This window comes from Nelumbo nucifera, chromosome 5, assembly GCF_055504915.1.
Source record: "Nelumbo nucifera cultivar China Antique chromosome 5, China Antique-T2T, whole genome shotgun sequence".
Lineage (NCBI taxonomy): Eukaryota > Viridiplantae > Streptophyta > Magnoliopsida > Proteales > Nelumbonaceae > Nelumbo > Nelumbo nucifera.
In genome coordinates, this window is record NC_142653.1 from 7,941,477 (window position 1) to 7,957,083 (window position 15,607).

Genomic DNA, 15,607 nt, shown 5'->3' on the forward strand with positions numbered 1-15,607 from the left:
GGGCATACATGTCTTTTTACAAAACTACATAAATAATATAAAAATTCAAATTACAAAATGCAACGTAAATATATTTATAAATAATATGTATGTCTTGGATTGGATAGGGGCAGATCCGAATCCAATTCAATTATTAAATGGATCCTATTTTTTCAACACGATCCAATCCAAAAATCTGACAGAGGGATATCTGAATCTAGCAAAATAGGATCAGATTTGGATTCAAATCGGATCATGATCCAGTCCATTTGCACCTCTAGGAGGGTTCTGTCAGATTGGAGTCAGCACTAAAACTATTGCCAAACTCTCATGAAAATGAATAACCATAAACCATTATAATTAAAAAACATATTAACAAGTCAAAATGGCTTTGCCGAGGCGTATAACACTAAAATTAAGTTCCAGTTTTGGTTAGGTTAAGTATTATAAAGGGACTATTTGATAACTGCTCAATTGTCTGGTTGAATTGCTTATTTGTTTTCTTTTAGTGGATAGTCATACAATGAAACATATAGGGGGTAAAGTAATTAACCTCAAACATTCCATTCAGTCATAAGGAGCTTGCACCCTACATTGTTTATCCACTAAAAGGAAAAGTGATAAGCAATTCAGTTCAGCTAATTCAGCCATTATCAAATAGTCTCTAAGATGAAAATTTGTTTGGAAGGATTAATTGACAAACACACACATAGACTCTCTCTCTCTCTCTCACACACACACACACCCCTAGAAAAAGTGTCTTTGTGCAGCTGTACATGGGTAGGTATCTGCAATCTGCATAACTCAGAGACATGCATGTAAACATCTGGTAATTCCAACCCCAAGTCACACTGCACAACTCAAATGCATGGGTAGGTGTCTGCATAACACAAATACTGATTCCAATGTGCTTTTCATGAAACATTAATGGGAAATGCAGCAGATTTACCCCATAATGGAAATCCTACATCCAGTCAATTGTTTCCACAGTGGCAAACTTCTAACCAGGAAGAAAATAATACCTGCCAAAATCAGCAAGAAGAACCAAGGAATCTGCAACCACAAGAGCAGTGTAAATCTGAAAGTGACCCAATGCAACATGGATCTAGTGCGAACGAGCAGAGTTCACAAGAACGCGCTCAACTTCCTTTGCAACAGAAGCAGTCCACTGATCAGCAGCAGGAAGAACAGAATTCCCCCCAGTTTTCTCAAAAAGGTGGGGTCCAATTATCAGAACAAAATCCTGTCCACTTTTCAGAACAAGATAGAATGTTGCACACTGATACTCAGCATCCCCAATATCCGAAATTACAGAAGACAAACAACCAACAGGCCCTGCCAGCAGACCTGGCAAATAATCCAATGTCCCGTAGCAAACAAGTACCATTTGGTTTGTTGCTGCCTGTCATACTACCCCACCTTGACAAGGATAGAGCTATGCAGCTTCAGACACTTTTTGCTAAATTGAGGGTGAGTCTTTAGCATTTTTTGTTAGATATTCATTTTTTCTTGTCTGAATTGAAATTGGTTATTCTATTGTTCATCCTACATTTCATTGCAATTACTTTTGTTACTAGAAAAATGAAATCAATAAAGAGGGCTTTATCAGGCTCATGAGGAGTATTGTGGGGGACCATATGCTCAAACAGGCAGTATCCAAGGTACAAATGCAGGCAAGTGGATCAGTAATCTATATAATCTATTGTTGTTTTGATGAACTTAGCAGTCTGGTAACTAAAGCATGTATTACATCAGGAACTATCTAAAACTCAGGCTGCTCAGAACCCACAGACAGGTTCCCACCAATTCCAGTTACAATCTCAAGCTTCTTCTCATCATCAACAACAACATCATCATCAGCCTCAGCCTCAATCTCAGACTCAGCCACAGCCACAGACACAGCCACAACAGCAACAACAGCAACTTAAAATGCCATCTCTTACTACATCGCAGTTCACCGATCCACATTCATTTTCACAACTTCAACAGAAGAGCCAGAAATCACCAACTGACCTGTCTCAGGTTCCTACTTCAACAGTTCAAATACAGGCCGATTCAAATTTCTTGACCACAGAGAACAGTACTCAAAGGTCCAGAGATACAGAAAGCCAGTCAGATTCACAGGGAACACATGTGAGCAAAATGTCTTCAGCCAACATGAGCATGGTGAAGCAGGAAAGGGAACTGCCTACAATTTCAGTGCAAGGACTTAACAAACAGCAGCAACAGCATTTACACCTTCCTCAGACATCCTTCACAATGTATGGGGGCACAGTTGGTAATTATCATTCTTCTCATGCCTATTCTGGGCCACCTATTAGTGGTGCAGCAACTTCTTTGAAATCCCAAACTCAAGATTCACAGATGAGGCAAGTTCCACTTCATCAAAGTATGGTTTCAACTCAAATAGGAGGGGCAACTCAACCTGTGAACATGATGAGTGTGGCAAAGTATGAGATGCAGAACTCTCCTAATGAGCCAAAGAGATTGCCAACTGGACCTCTTTCTCACTTGTCCAGTCATTCAACATTACAACAAAATCCAGTTCCATGGCATTCAGCAATTAAAGAGCATAAAATTGGCGCTCCATCATCAATACCTTATATAAAACAAGAACAAGCTGAGAAGACTGCTGAGCAGCCGCACAAATCTCAGTTGTCGGCTCCCCAGGGTTCATCTTCTTTTGCCACTATACAGGCCGAGCAGGAGGAAATCACAGATAAGCCATCTGCTAGGATGTCCTTTTCGACATCCACAAGTATGGTGCCCACAAATTTAGTTTCCAGTACCATGTCAGCACAACTGGAGTCCACAATGCCGGTAAGGTTTTTTTTAGTCAGGGATGTCTGTGCTTAAGCAGACTACAGAATTATGATAAAATGACTTAGTTTCTTATGGAATCTTCCATAACCAAAATATATTCTGAGCATGGACATTTATATTTAATTTGTAAGAAATAAAATAAGACAAAATCCCTATGGTTCTGTTGATTTGTTGAATACAAAGATGGAGGAGGTTAAGCAATTGCCTGCAATTTATTTTTGGTTTGGTAAAAATAAACAATTTATCTTGGAAAGAGGAGGAAGAAGACAAAGAAATGACAACTCCTTAAAAGAGAAGAGAGGCCTGGGAAATGCATTACAATCTGGTTAGGGTTCAGGCCCATTGAAGATTTGAAAAATTGAGGCCAACTCCTCAGCTTACCTACATAACATGTGATATTTACATGGATCCTTGCTCCATGATCTTAATTACCAAGCTCGAATGCCTTCCCACTTCCCATCTGTCCATCCCATGGCAATGGTCCACTCCTAGCCTCTATGCAAGACCCAATCATCATCCCCACAAGAATTCTTCCTACCACTGCTGAAAAGACCGACATTGTACTTCTTTCATGGTTCATATCCCCCTAAACTCTACCATTGTCAGAAGGCTCAAGATTACCTAGAAAACAATTACCGAAGTTAAACTTCAACATAGTGCAAACCTTCTCTCATATCATACTAGCTTAGAATGACATCCTATTCAATGACAGTATGCTAGCATATAGCTTAAAATAAATGGTTCCAAGTCAATGAAGCCACAGGCCCACAGTTACAGTGTATAAGATACAATTGCAAGATTTACTTTGCTCTCTAAACATTTTACTGATATCAAGATTTAAGAGACAATAACTAAGTGTTCCTTATTCATTGGACATGCCTCATTCACTAACCTCATTTGTGATTTTCTCAGCTAAAATGCATACTTTTTGGATGGGTTAAGGATTTCCAAGTGATTGTTTAGAAAAACTGGAATCTTGTGGATGCTATCCTGTGGTCTTAAACAGAAGAAACTAGAATACATACACATTTATTTTATCACAGTGTGTAGCACATCAGAATCAGATCTCCATAATGGAGGAACTAAAAGAATCCCAGCAGACTTATTCTTGGGGCTGACATGCAGTGGCTGGCGATGCCCCACAAAGAAGTTTGGTGGTATAAGAGTTGAGGGTCCTGGAAGCAGGTTGCCATTTGGTAATCCTGGTCCTTCTGGAGTTGGGTTCTATAAGGATTTCATGGGCAATGTTTTATTGAGCTGTCCTGGTCTTATCGATGCAGGAAACTTACTGCAACTTCAGCTCTTTTCTTTGTTGCCGGGGTTGTAATCGGTTTTCTTATTGTATAATCACTGCAAGCCAAGTTGTGATCATATGTTTGTCTGCTATATGAGGTGGTTCCTAGATTCTCATATATCAAGTTAGAGAAACAAGATCACGGATGCTGGGCTACACAGCTCACTAAGATGGGCTCATAAATCAGCAAATATCTCATTGATTCATTTGCAAGTGGAGAGAGGCCCACTGAACCCCCATCACTTGACTCACTTTTAGTTGAAGGGTTATGTGCTTTCTCCTTCGCACTAATAAATTTCTTTGATTGTGAATACTGATCAAGAACCAAAAAAGGAGAAGAAAATAATGTTTTTTAATTCACGGGGTTACACAATGGGGGTTGCCCATCTCCCTAATCCTGGTGACAGCAGGATTTGATCCCAAAGTTTCTACTTCAACCAGTCAGAGAACTTATCAACCAAGCTATCATCAGTTGGTAAGAACAAAATAATGTTAGTTGCATTCAAACAACCTAATCCTAATAGCTTGGTTAAAAATATTAAATATCCATAGGAATTAAGGTACCAACCTGGCAGTGGCAATGAGGACACTAAGCAATTTACAATGGAGACATTTTTAGAATGAGCCAGGAAACCATTAATTTATTTATCTTACAACTCTTTTGGAACATGTATGCGATTCATCTAGTGGAAAAGGATGGAAGGGTTGAAGGGGGCACAAAAGGTATGACCATTAGGAGGTAGACAGGGAGGGCGATGTTGAGTTATAGATACTGAAGATGGGTAAAGTTGAATTATTATAAGAAAAATCATGGAATAAAAATTTGTTCTGAGTTACATGTTGGTAAAATTGTGTCTTCTTCAAATTTCTTATTATTTTGCTTTCCTTCTTCTAATCTCAGATCAGAAATAACTTTCTTGTTCTCTTTGGTCTCATATCTGGGTCTCTTTCTCATGATTCAGATCCTTCTTCATCTACCATCTTTCTCATCCTACATAGATTAAGTGATCAGTGACCTAGATAGTCATAAGTTAACCTAATACTAGGATTTGATCCCAATGTTTCTACTTCAACCAGCCAGAGAATGTATCAACCAAGCTATCATCAGTTGGTAAGAAGAAAATTGGTTAAAAATATTAAATATCCATAGGAATTAAGGTACCAACCTGGCAGTGGCAATGAGGACACTAAGCAATTTACAATGGAGATATTTTTAGAATGAGCCAGGAAACCATTAATTTAAATAATTTATCTTACGACTCTTTTGGAACATGTATGTGATTCATCTAGTGGAAAAAGATGGAAGGGTTGAGGGGAGCACAAAAAGGTATGACCATTAGGAGGTAGACGGGGAGGGCGATGTTGAGTTATAGATACTGAAGATGGGTGAAGTTGAATTTTTATAAGAAAAATCATGGAATAAAAATTTGTTCTAAGTTACATGTTGGTAAAATTGTGTCTTCTTCAAATCTCTTATTCTTTTGCTTTCCTTCTTCTAATCTCAAATCAGAAATAACTTTCTTGTTCTCTTTGATCTCATATCTGGGTCTCTTTCTCATGATTCAGATCCTTCTTCATCTACCATCTTTCTCATCCTACATAGATTAAGTGGTCAAGGACCTAGATAGTCATAAGTTAACCTAATACTAGAATTTGTGTAATAACTAAACTAAAGCTAAACATATGTAGTTACTGAATACCCTTGTGGCTTCCTATATTGGATATTTTAAAATTCACTATGCAAATGAGTTTTTTCATTATTTTTCAATCACATGGCGTATTTAAGGAAGCACCAGGTGTTAATATTTGGTGGAGACCACTGACCACCACAGCCTGGATCATTCGTTTTTCTAATCCCTCTCAAACATTACATAAATAGTACTTAATAAAACCCTTATTACCTGATGCTTTCTAATTTAATGTCTGCATAATGCATTAATTAATAGCTTGTACATTTTAGTATGAAAGATTTGCTCCCTCCAATGCCAATTTATAGAGGTTGTACTGTAAATTGTTGTCTTCTATCAGATGTTGATTGTTTTTTACTGATAAGATTTATATTTCCCCTTTTCATTGCTTTGGTCTTCTTGTTAGATGAGGAGCCAAATCCCATCTACTGCCACTCCAGTAGGGGTTGGACCCAATATGAAGACACCCCCAAAGAAATCTTCTGTTGGCCAAAAGAAACCTCTTGAATCACTTGGCAGCCCAACACCCCCATCAAGGTGAATTAGTTCTCTGTTTCATCAGAATTTATCAAAAAAAAAAGTTTGATTATGTGCAATGGTTTGTGCATCCTTGATCTAGATTCTCATTTAACACTGACTTGTCAAAATGTTTCATGTGATACAACACAGTAAAAAGCAAAAGGTATCTGGGGCCTTTCTTGATCAAAGCATTGAACAGCTCAATGATGTTACTGCTGTTAGTGGAGTTAATTTGAGGGTATGATATTTTCCATAGTTCTCAACCTCTCATTCACGACGTCATTGAATTTAATAAAAAAGTTAGCCATCTAATAATACACACTTGAAAGTTGGAATGCATACTTTTGAAAGATGATAACGCACTGGATTTTCTATTTCGAACAGGAAGAGGAAGAGCAGCTATTCTCTGGGTCTAAGGAAGAAAGTCGGGCTTCAGAGGCAACTCGAAGGGTTGTGCAAGAGGAAGAAGAAAGATTAATTCTGCAGAAAATACCTCTTCAGAAGAAATTGGCACAAATCAGTTAGAAACTCTTTGTCCTTCTCTTTGAGTAAACATTTTTTTAATATCATCATATCTGTGCATTTTTGCTGCATGGGAAAATGGGTTGCATGATTAATATCTTTATCTGATGTTATTGGCAGTGTCTAAATGTGGCATCAAGAATATAAATAATGATGTAGAACGCTGCCTCTCATTGGTGAGATGCTAACTTAGTGTCTTTCTCTATAGTAGTGCATTTAGATGTTCTAATTTCAGTTGAATCTACAGTCTGTGGAGGAGAGAATGCGAGGCTTGATCAGTAATCTAATCAGACTATCAAAGCAGGTAGGCAATTTTCTTTTTGCTTACTTTAATTGAATATTTTCATATTCCTAATTTAATTGAAATTATTGTAGAGGGTTGATATTGAAAAGCCAAGACATCGGACTGTTATTACCTCAGATATTCAACGCCAAATTTTATTGATAAACCGGAAGGCCAAGGAGGAGTGGAATAAAAAACTGGCTGAAGAAGCTGAAAAGCTCCGAAAGCTCAATGAAGTATGTGAATTACTATAACCTACTATACTTTTAGCTTTATGTATGGGAAACAGGTTTCCACTTTCTTGTTGCTCTGGTTAATGTAGAATCTTATTTGTAGATATGACACTAAGATTTAGTGTTGCCTTGTGCAAATATTTTCTCTAGTATTTATTTTTTTCAATAAGTGGTGAATTTATATATTTTAGATAAATGTACTCCTTGTTTTGCTTGTGCACAAGAATGAAGCAGATGATTATTTACATGGGGGAGTAGCAAGCACTTTGTGGAGGTGCTGTGGTAGGTTGGGAGTTCTGAATCCATAGGATGCATATGATTCTTTTAATGTGGTGGATATATTAATTCTTCCTTATATGTGTGATTTTTTTTTTTTGTGTGTGTATAGGACTGTGGGTTATCCTTTGAAATTGTTATGGACTGCTAGGAATCTAGCCATTATAACCATTGCCATCCAGAAGCAAACAAATCTGCTTCTTTCTTGTTTTTGTACTTAAATTATAGATGTCTTTATCTTTTCTACTTCCCTAGCTAGAGGTTGATACTACCAGGTTGTCAAGACAAGGCTTTTCTTTCTTTCTATTTTTTCTACTATATTTTAGAGGTAGTCTCCAAAATCCGGTGCTTGCTATAAGTATGTTATTTAGTTTTTCTTTGGCTATTAAATTGTGGGGATGGGGATGGGGGAGGTTCAGTGGTATCTGCAATTAGTTTCTTTTCTTAGAAATCCTAATTGTTATTTTTTGCTCAGTTTCTAGAAGCAAGTTTTCTGGGCATTGTGGGTAGCTGAAGTTGGTACCAAAGTGTATGCCTATGCTCAGATCTAGTGATGAGGGAGGTTTTTGTTGGAGATGAGATCCTTGTCCTTCTTCAAAGGAGTCAGACTTATAACTCCCTTAGTTTGGATGGATCAATATAAAGGTGCTCTTTCACCATTATTAGGTGGCAAGAAAGTGGGAATGTTTGTGGTAGTATTCTTATCCCATCAGAGAGGTCAAGGTTTTGGCATCTGGGTTGATCCTTTTGTTGCAACCATGCCATTATTGCAAAGAGAGCTGCAAAATTAGTTTTTAATTTTTTTAAATATATATAGTAAAGGAAGAGAAATTTTAGACAAAACCACTGCAGAATGGTCACCACCAAGTTGCAGTTGGAAGAAGCTGAATTTTGATAGTAGTTGCGTGGGTAATCTGGGACCATCAGGTACCAGTGGGGTAATAAGGGATGAGAACGGAAATATATTCTCATTTTATTCAAGTTCAATTGAGCAAGGTGATGTACTCAGATCAGAATTCTTGACAGCAACTTTTGGGTCGAGAAAGCTGTTAATGTCGACTGTAGGGGTATTTTAGTCTTTATTATTTATGTTTAAGTTGCTGATGTGTAATGTTCTATTAGTAGTTGTATCCCTCACTTAAGTATGGGCAAAGGAGACATTTTGTTATTAAATAGAAACATATAAATTGACCTGGCCGACTAGAGAGTGTATTCTCTCTTGTTCGAACCAGATTTTCTCTCCTTCTCTATCTTCTTCTCTTCTCCTTCTTCTTCTTCTTCTTCTCATCTTTCTCTTACTTCTACAGTCTTTATTCTAACAGAATTCAAGAGCAGATTGGATTATAATATGGTATCAGAGCTAGGTTGAGAAAATCGAATCTGCCCAGAATTCTGATCTTCACGCATCCAGTCTAGGGTTTTCTATTTTTTTTCTTCGTCATCAGTTGGAGATAAGGGAAGGGGCTGAAAAGGAGTTATCGCCCTCTTCCCTTGGAGGTTTCTATGCCTCCAGTCATGCAGTTCGTGAGTGTTTTCTGTGGTTTGTAGGAAGCCCCCCCTAATCGATTAAGAGAAGAGGGCAGATTTGAGTGATGCAGTGGAGTGTTGAGTACAACTTGATTTTCTGGTGATTAGGTAAGTGATTTTTATGCAGTTTTTAGTGTGAATTAAATGGTGGATGTGTTCCAAGTCGTGTGGTGAAAATTCAGGTTGTAGGTACATAGTGGTCACTAAGACCATCAGAATATAGAGGGTGTTAAACCAACGCTACGTGGACGCCTGCGATGAATCCATAACCCATCGCACGTTTGCGGTAAGTTCATCGTAGATCTGCGATTGCGATGAACTCATACCCAAAACAAGTTGCGATGAACTTCGGCTAGCGCAAATCAGTGATAAAGCTAGGACACGTGTGGGTTTGCGATGAACCCCGGATACGTGCAGATTTACGATGAACCCTGAACACACACAGAGTTGCGATGAACCCGACACCATTACAAGAACCGCAGAATCACAGTAGATCGGGAATAAATGTCGGTTACACGTGCGTCTTTTAATTACGCACGCCAAACGATGATGTCACCCGTGTCACATCGGAATACTAGGGTCACATACGGAGAGAATCCGGAAGAGATAGGATTCTCTAAATCCCTTAATAGTCAAACAAAAGGAAAGATCTCCTTTCCTAACGGAAAAGATCCCCTTTCCTAACAGGAAAGAACTTCTTCCTTGGTAACTTTAACTTTCTCTCTATGAAAGGGGAGAGCAATTCTTCCCTAGGGAGACAACATATTACAACCTTGACCTAGGGTTTCTGAGAAAGGAACTCTCCCTTCTCTCCTTTCTTCTCCTCCCTTCCCCAAATCCTTTCTCTTTCTCGCTGCCATCTTTGGACCTTCAGAGACTGACCAACTTCCGCCTTACCATGGTGCAAACATAGGTTGTAGTGTGTTAGGGTTTGTGCAGGTTTCAGTGTGGTTTGAAGGGGGAGTGATATTCGAGTAGTCGTGTGGTAAGGTTGTGGTGTAGAGAGTGAAGAATTCAGCAATAATAGGTGCTGAGAGCAGTGTGGTATAGTGTGCAGTGTGGTGAGAGTAAGAAAAAGATTTTTTTTTTTCAGCCATGGGAGACAATAGTGAAAGTAAAACTAGTGTGATGGTTCCCACCGACTACTTGAATGCTCAGATGACTTCTATCAAGTTGAATGGAGAAAATTATGTACCTTGGGCGAAATCTGTAAAAGTCTTCTTTAAAGCAAAGAAGAAAGTGAAGCACATATGGGAGGAAAAACCCTCTAATAAATCTCATGAGTATGGTGACTGGGAACAAGAAGATGCACAAATTATCACATGGTTATGGAATAGTATGAAACCCAAGATTAGTATGAATTTCATGTTTCTCAATACTGCCAAGGAAGTTTGGGACCATGCTAAGAAGTTGTATTCGGGACAAGACAACACAACTAGAGTATATCAGTTGTATTAGGAATACTTTAATTTGCAACAGGGTAATCGGAGTCTTGAGGAATACTATGCTAGCATGAGAAACCTTCACAATGAGCTGAATGTGTATCACCCCCTTACCTCTGATGTTAAAATTCAGCAACAACAAAGAGAACAACTAGATGTGACCAGATTTTTGGTGGGGCTGAAGTCTGAATATGAACCAGTGCGGGCAAAATACTAGGATAGGATGATCAACTCTCCCTTCCTTGAAGAGGTGTTTGCTCGGCTTAGGAGGATTTCTATTGGATCTACCTAGAATTCTAGTGTGTTTCTGATAGGTCAGCCTTTGTAGTATCAAGGGGCCGTGGTGTTAGAGGTGGAGCTCAAGGAGTTTAATCTGGCCGTAGTGGTAGCAGTGGACCGGTATATGGCCGTAGTGGTGGTGGTGGACCTATGTATAGTCGTGGTGGTGGTCGTACTGGAGGTCGAGATTCAGGGGGAGTCCATGGCAGATGACATAATTTTGGTCCGAGAAGATGTACACACTGTGGTATGGATGGACATACCATCAATTGTTGTTATGATTTGCATGGTCCACCTTCAACTTGGGCCAATCATGCCATGACCAGTGACAACAACTTCAGACAAGAGAGCCATTCAATTGATCATATGCCCCCTATATCCACAGATGTTCCCGGGAAGGAGATGATGATTGTTCCCTGTGATGAGTATGAGAGGTTTGTTCGAGCCACATCTCAACTGAATACAACCACTCTTGCACACTCAGGTATGGTTTATCTGGCATCCAAACCCAATCCCTGGATTATTGACTCTGGAGCCTCCGATCACATGACTAGAACTCCAGGTGTGTTTTCTTCCCTCTCTCACTGCCCAACATCACAATTTGTTACCCTTTCTATTGGTTCCACATCCTCCATTTGTGGTATTGGTAATGTTAACATGGACCCTTTATCTATATCCTCAGTTTTGTATGTCCCTAAATTTCCTTTTAACCTTATGTCTGTTAGTAAGTTGACTAAGTCTCTTAATTGCTCTATCACTTTTTACCTTTCTTCGTGTGCTTTTCAGGATCTCAAGACGGGGATGAAGATTGGTGGAGGGCATGAAGCTGGTGGATTGTATTACCTTGATGGTGGTGGAAGTACGTCAACAACTCTTCAGACATCTCTTTCTCCTCTCTAGTGGCACTGTCGATTTGGTCATCTGTCACTTACAGTTTTGAAGTCTCTTGTTCCTTCATTGAGTCATCTTTCTGTTTTGGATTGTGAGTCATGTCAATTGGGGAAACATCATCATGTTCCCTTTAGTCCTAGTGTTGATAAACGTATGTCGAGTCCTTTTTCTTTAGTTCATTCAGATGTTTGGGGTCCTAATAAAGTAATGTCATAAATGGTTATAGATACTTTGTTATTTTTGTTGATGATTATTCAAGGATGACATGGCTTTATCTAATGAAAGAAATGAGTGAATTGTTTAATGGCCGTGAATATTTTTATACGTCATTTCAGGAATATTTGGAACAACATGGTATTATTCATCAGACTTCATGTACCTACACCCCACAACAAAATGGGGTGGCTGAGAGAGAATCGTCACCTTTTGGAAACTGCTCGATCCCTCATGCACCATATGAATGTACTCAAACCTTTTTGGAGTGATGCTGTGCTTACTTCTTGCTTCCTAATTAACCGGATGCCCACGTCCATCCTTGATGGTCATTCTCCTTTTACCACTTTGTTTCCCACCTTGTCTCCATTTCCCCTTTCTCCTTGGGTTTTTGGGTGTGTCTGTTTGTTCATAATGTAGGACCAGGAAGGGACAAGTTAGATGCACGATCCATTAAGTGTATCTTCCTTGGCTATTCCCGGACCCAGAAAGGGTATAAGTGTTATAATCCTAGTTCTCAACGTTCCTTTGTGTGTGCTGATGTTACTTTCTTTGAGTCCACTCCGTTTTTCTCGGGGTCAGGTGATGTTTCTTCCTCCTCTTCCACTTCTAGTTGTGGATCCCATTCCACTTGTTCTAGCTGTGACCAAGTCTTTATCTCTGGTGCCACCACCTGTTGAACGGCCACCTATTCATCAAGTGTATACACATTGCCAACATGTATCGGCTCCTCCTCCAGCTCCATCATCGTCGACAAATCCGACAGTTGTTCCCACACCAGCCCCAACCCCGATTTCAGAACTTGATCTTCCCATTGCCTTGCGGAAAGGTAAATACAATTGCACCCTTCATCCTATTTCTAATTATGTTTCTCTCACTCACCTTTGTGCTTCCAATCGCCATTTTATCTCCTTGTTATCCTCTATTGTTGTTCCTACGGATATCCAAGAATCTCTTGCCTCTCTAGGGTAGCGCCATGCAATGGAAGAACTTTCAGCTCTAACTCATAAGTAGGTTGTCGGTTGTAAGTGGGTATACATTGTTAAGTATTTACTTGATGGTAGTGTAGAGCGGTTAAAAGCTAGACTGGTTACCAAAGGGTACTCCCAAACATATGGCATCGACTACACGAAGACCTTTTCTCCGGTTGCTAAGATTATTGGTTCAGTTTGTGTTGTGATATCTCTAGTTTCTATATATGATTGGCATTTCTTTCAGATTGACTTCAGGAATGCTTTTTTACATGGTGATCTACTTGAGGAAGTCTATATGGAGCAACCACTGGGGTTGCTCAGGGGGAGGATGGTAAAGTGTGCAGATTAAAGAAGGCCATTTATGGACTTAAACAGTCTCCTCGTGCGTGGTTTGGTAGGTTTAGTGAGGTGGTAAAGAAGTTTGGTATGAAACAGTGCCAGGTTGATCACTCAGTCTTCAGTCATGACTCTCAGGCTGGAAAGATCCTATTGGTGGTATGTGTAGATGATATTGTCATTACCGAGAATGATAAAGTGGGAATTGATAGGTTGAAGATCTTTCTACAGGAACACTTTCAGACAAAGGACCTTGGTAAACTAAAGTATTTCTTGGGGATAGAAGTAGCAAGGCCTAAGCATGGTATTAATTTGTGTCAAAGGAAATATGTTCTTGATTTGTTGGAAGAAACAAGATTATTAGGTGCCAAACCAGCTGAAACAGCTCAAATGGCTATCAGAAGAAATGATAATTCAAGTGAATTGGGTTAGGAGATCTGCAAACAATTTGGCAGGTGGCCTAGTTAAGGGGTTCAGATGCAGTTTATGTATTGGGCTCATTTGTAATATTCTGGGATAAATTAGTCCCTTTGGATCTGTTGTATCTCTTCACATCTTCTTGTAGTACCTCTTTTGTCAAATTTTAATGAAATATTTTGTGTTGCTGATCCAAAAAAAAATATATATATGAAATAAGGAAATTGGTTACATCTGAAGTAAGGTGTTAAAGCAACGCCTTAGGTTAACCAATTATTCAGAGATGCATATAGAATTACAATTTTGTAACTCAAGCAATTCCCACAACCCTTCCCCCCACCCCACCCCCTTTTGAGAAAAAAATTTCATTAAGCAAAAAGATACTATCCATAGGTACCATCCAAGCAAAAGTCTCCACCCTCAGTGAAAAGGCGATGGAGGTTGGTCAAGTCTCCGAAGGTCCGGAGAAGACGTCAAGAAAGAGAGAATGTCAGGAGGAATGCTGATTGTAGAGGACGGTGGGAGAAGATAAGAGAAGGAAGAAAGGGAGACAGAGTGATAGAGCTCCTTTGAGAAGCCCTAGGGTTAGAGTTATATTGGTATTGTCTGATGTGGGGGAGAGTTATCCCCCTTTTTATAGAGAGGACCTCAAGGCTATAAGGAGAATGATCTAAAATGAGACATTTCCTATTAGGAAAGGGGATCCTTTTGTCATCTATTAAGGGAGCACCATTGGGATTTCGCCACGTGTTTAGCGAGATCCTTTAAAGACAAAGTTTCCTTTCTCTTAAGGATTCTCACATGGAACGTGTAGGTTACATCCTCTTACGGGTTTCCTAGTGGTTACGTGTTAAAGGACAAGATCTAATTGGCGATGTTATCGCAAGTCTCAGGTGACACCCATTGTTCACTTTGGGTCCCAAGAGATGTTTTATGCCCATCGCAAGTCTTGGATGGTCTTCCGTGCTTATCACAAATCCCGAGTAGCTTTTAATCTCATCGCAATTTTTGCGATGGATATTAAGCTCATTGCAAGTTTGCGATGGTTGTTAAGCTCATCGCAAGTTTGCGATGGTTATTAAGCTCATCGCAAGTTTGCGATGGTTATTAAGCCCATCGCGGGTTTTGGGAGGTTCCGTGTGTTGTTAGGTTTGCGCTCATGACTTTATTTTGATATCTGCAATGTAATTGGGGTGATAAAGAACTACATGTACTTACAGGTTACATCCAAAGTAAGGTGTTAAAGCAATGCCTTAGGCTAATCAATTATTCAGAGATACATATACATTAAGCAAAAAGATACTATTCATAGGAACCAACCAAGCAAAAGTCTCCACCCTCAGTAGAATAGGATTACCCCTCACTCCTTCAATCTGATCAGACTCTTGGTTGCAAAGAGAGCTACAATATCCTTCAACCTATTCCGCCAAGGGCACAACCAAGGTTTTGGCATCTGGTTCTACATCCTTCCCCATATTCTTATCTAGCCACTTGTGCAAACCTTGGAAGGATCATTATCCAATCAACTATAAGCTTGCCAATATCTGCCACCAACTTATTCACACTTTGAGTCTTCAAAGAGCCTTATGTTCCTCTCCTTCCATTTGCCCCAACAAACTGCGAAAGGAATGCATCTTTGTTGGTGTGAAAATTTTAATAAATTCTTGTGCAGCATAATTCACTCAATCAAGTGATTGAGTTTTTATTATTTTGGGTAAGGCCCATTCAGGGAATCATACGGATTGTTCCCCTTAATTACATCTCCACAAGAAAGTAGAGAACACCTTTTGATTCTGACTTGGAGAAATGAATGCATAGAACAAAAGAAAAGAACAATAGGGTACTTAAAAAGAACTTTTCATTTGCATTTCTTTTACATCAAGTGTACAAGAATGAGAAGAAAGAAAAATA

General features: G+C 39.2%; 1 protein-coding gene across 9 annotated transcripts in view; it reads left to right on the plus strand.

Annotated features, from left to right (window-relative positions):
- LOC104607991 (transcription initiation factor TFIID subunit 4b) overlaps nt 1-15,607 on the plus strand; it is a 41,104-nt gene that overhangs the window by 16,897 nt on the left and 8,600 nt on the right. The window contains exons 3-12 of one of the 9 annotated variants that reach the window (XM_088887707.1): nt 920-1,195; nt 1,294-1,449; nt 1,557-1,640; nt 1,720-2,799; nt 6,191-6,321; nt 6,454-6,541; nt 6,688-6,823; nt 6,946-7,001; nt 7,073-7,129; nt 7,201-7,344. In XM_088887707.1, the coding sequence (XP_088743833.1) occupies nt 935-1,195; nt 1,294-1,449; nt 1,557-1,640; nt 1,720-2,799; nt 6,191-6,321; nt 6,454-6,541; nt 6,688-6,823; nt 6,946-7,001; nt 7,073-7,129; nt 7,201-7,344 (2,193 nt within the window). In that variant the 5' untranslated portion in view covers nt 920-934. Of the gene's footprint in view, nt 1-919; nt 1,450-1,556; nt 1,653-1,719; nt 2,800-6,190; nt 6,322-6,453; nt 6,542-6,687; nt 6,824-6,945; nt 7,002-7,072; nt 7,130-7,200; nt 7,345-15,607 lie in introns of all 9 variants that reach the window. The other 8 variants (XM_088887708.1, XM_088887709.1, XM_010273820.3 and 5 more) reach the window with 8 other exon arrangements.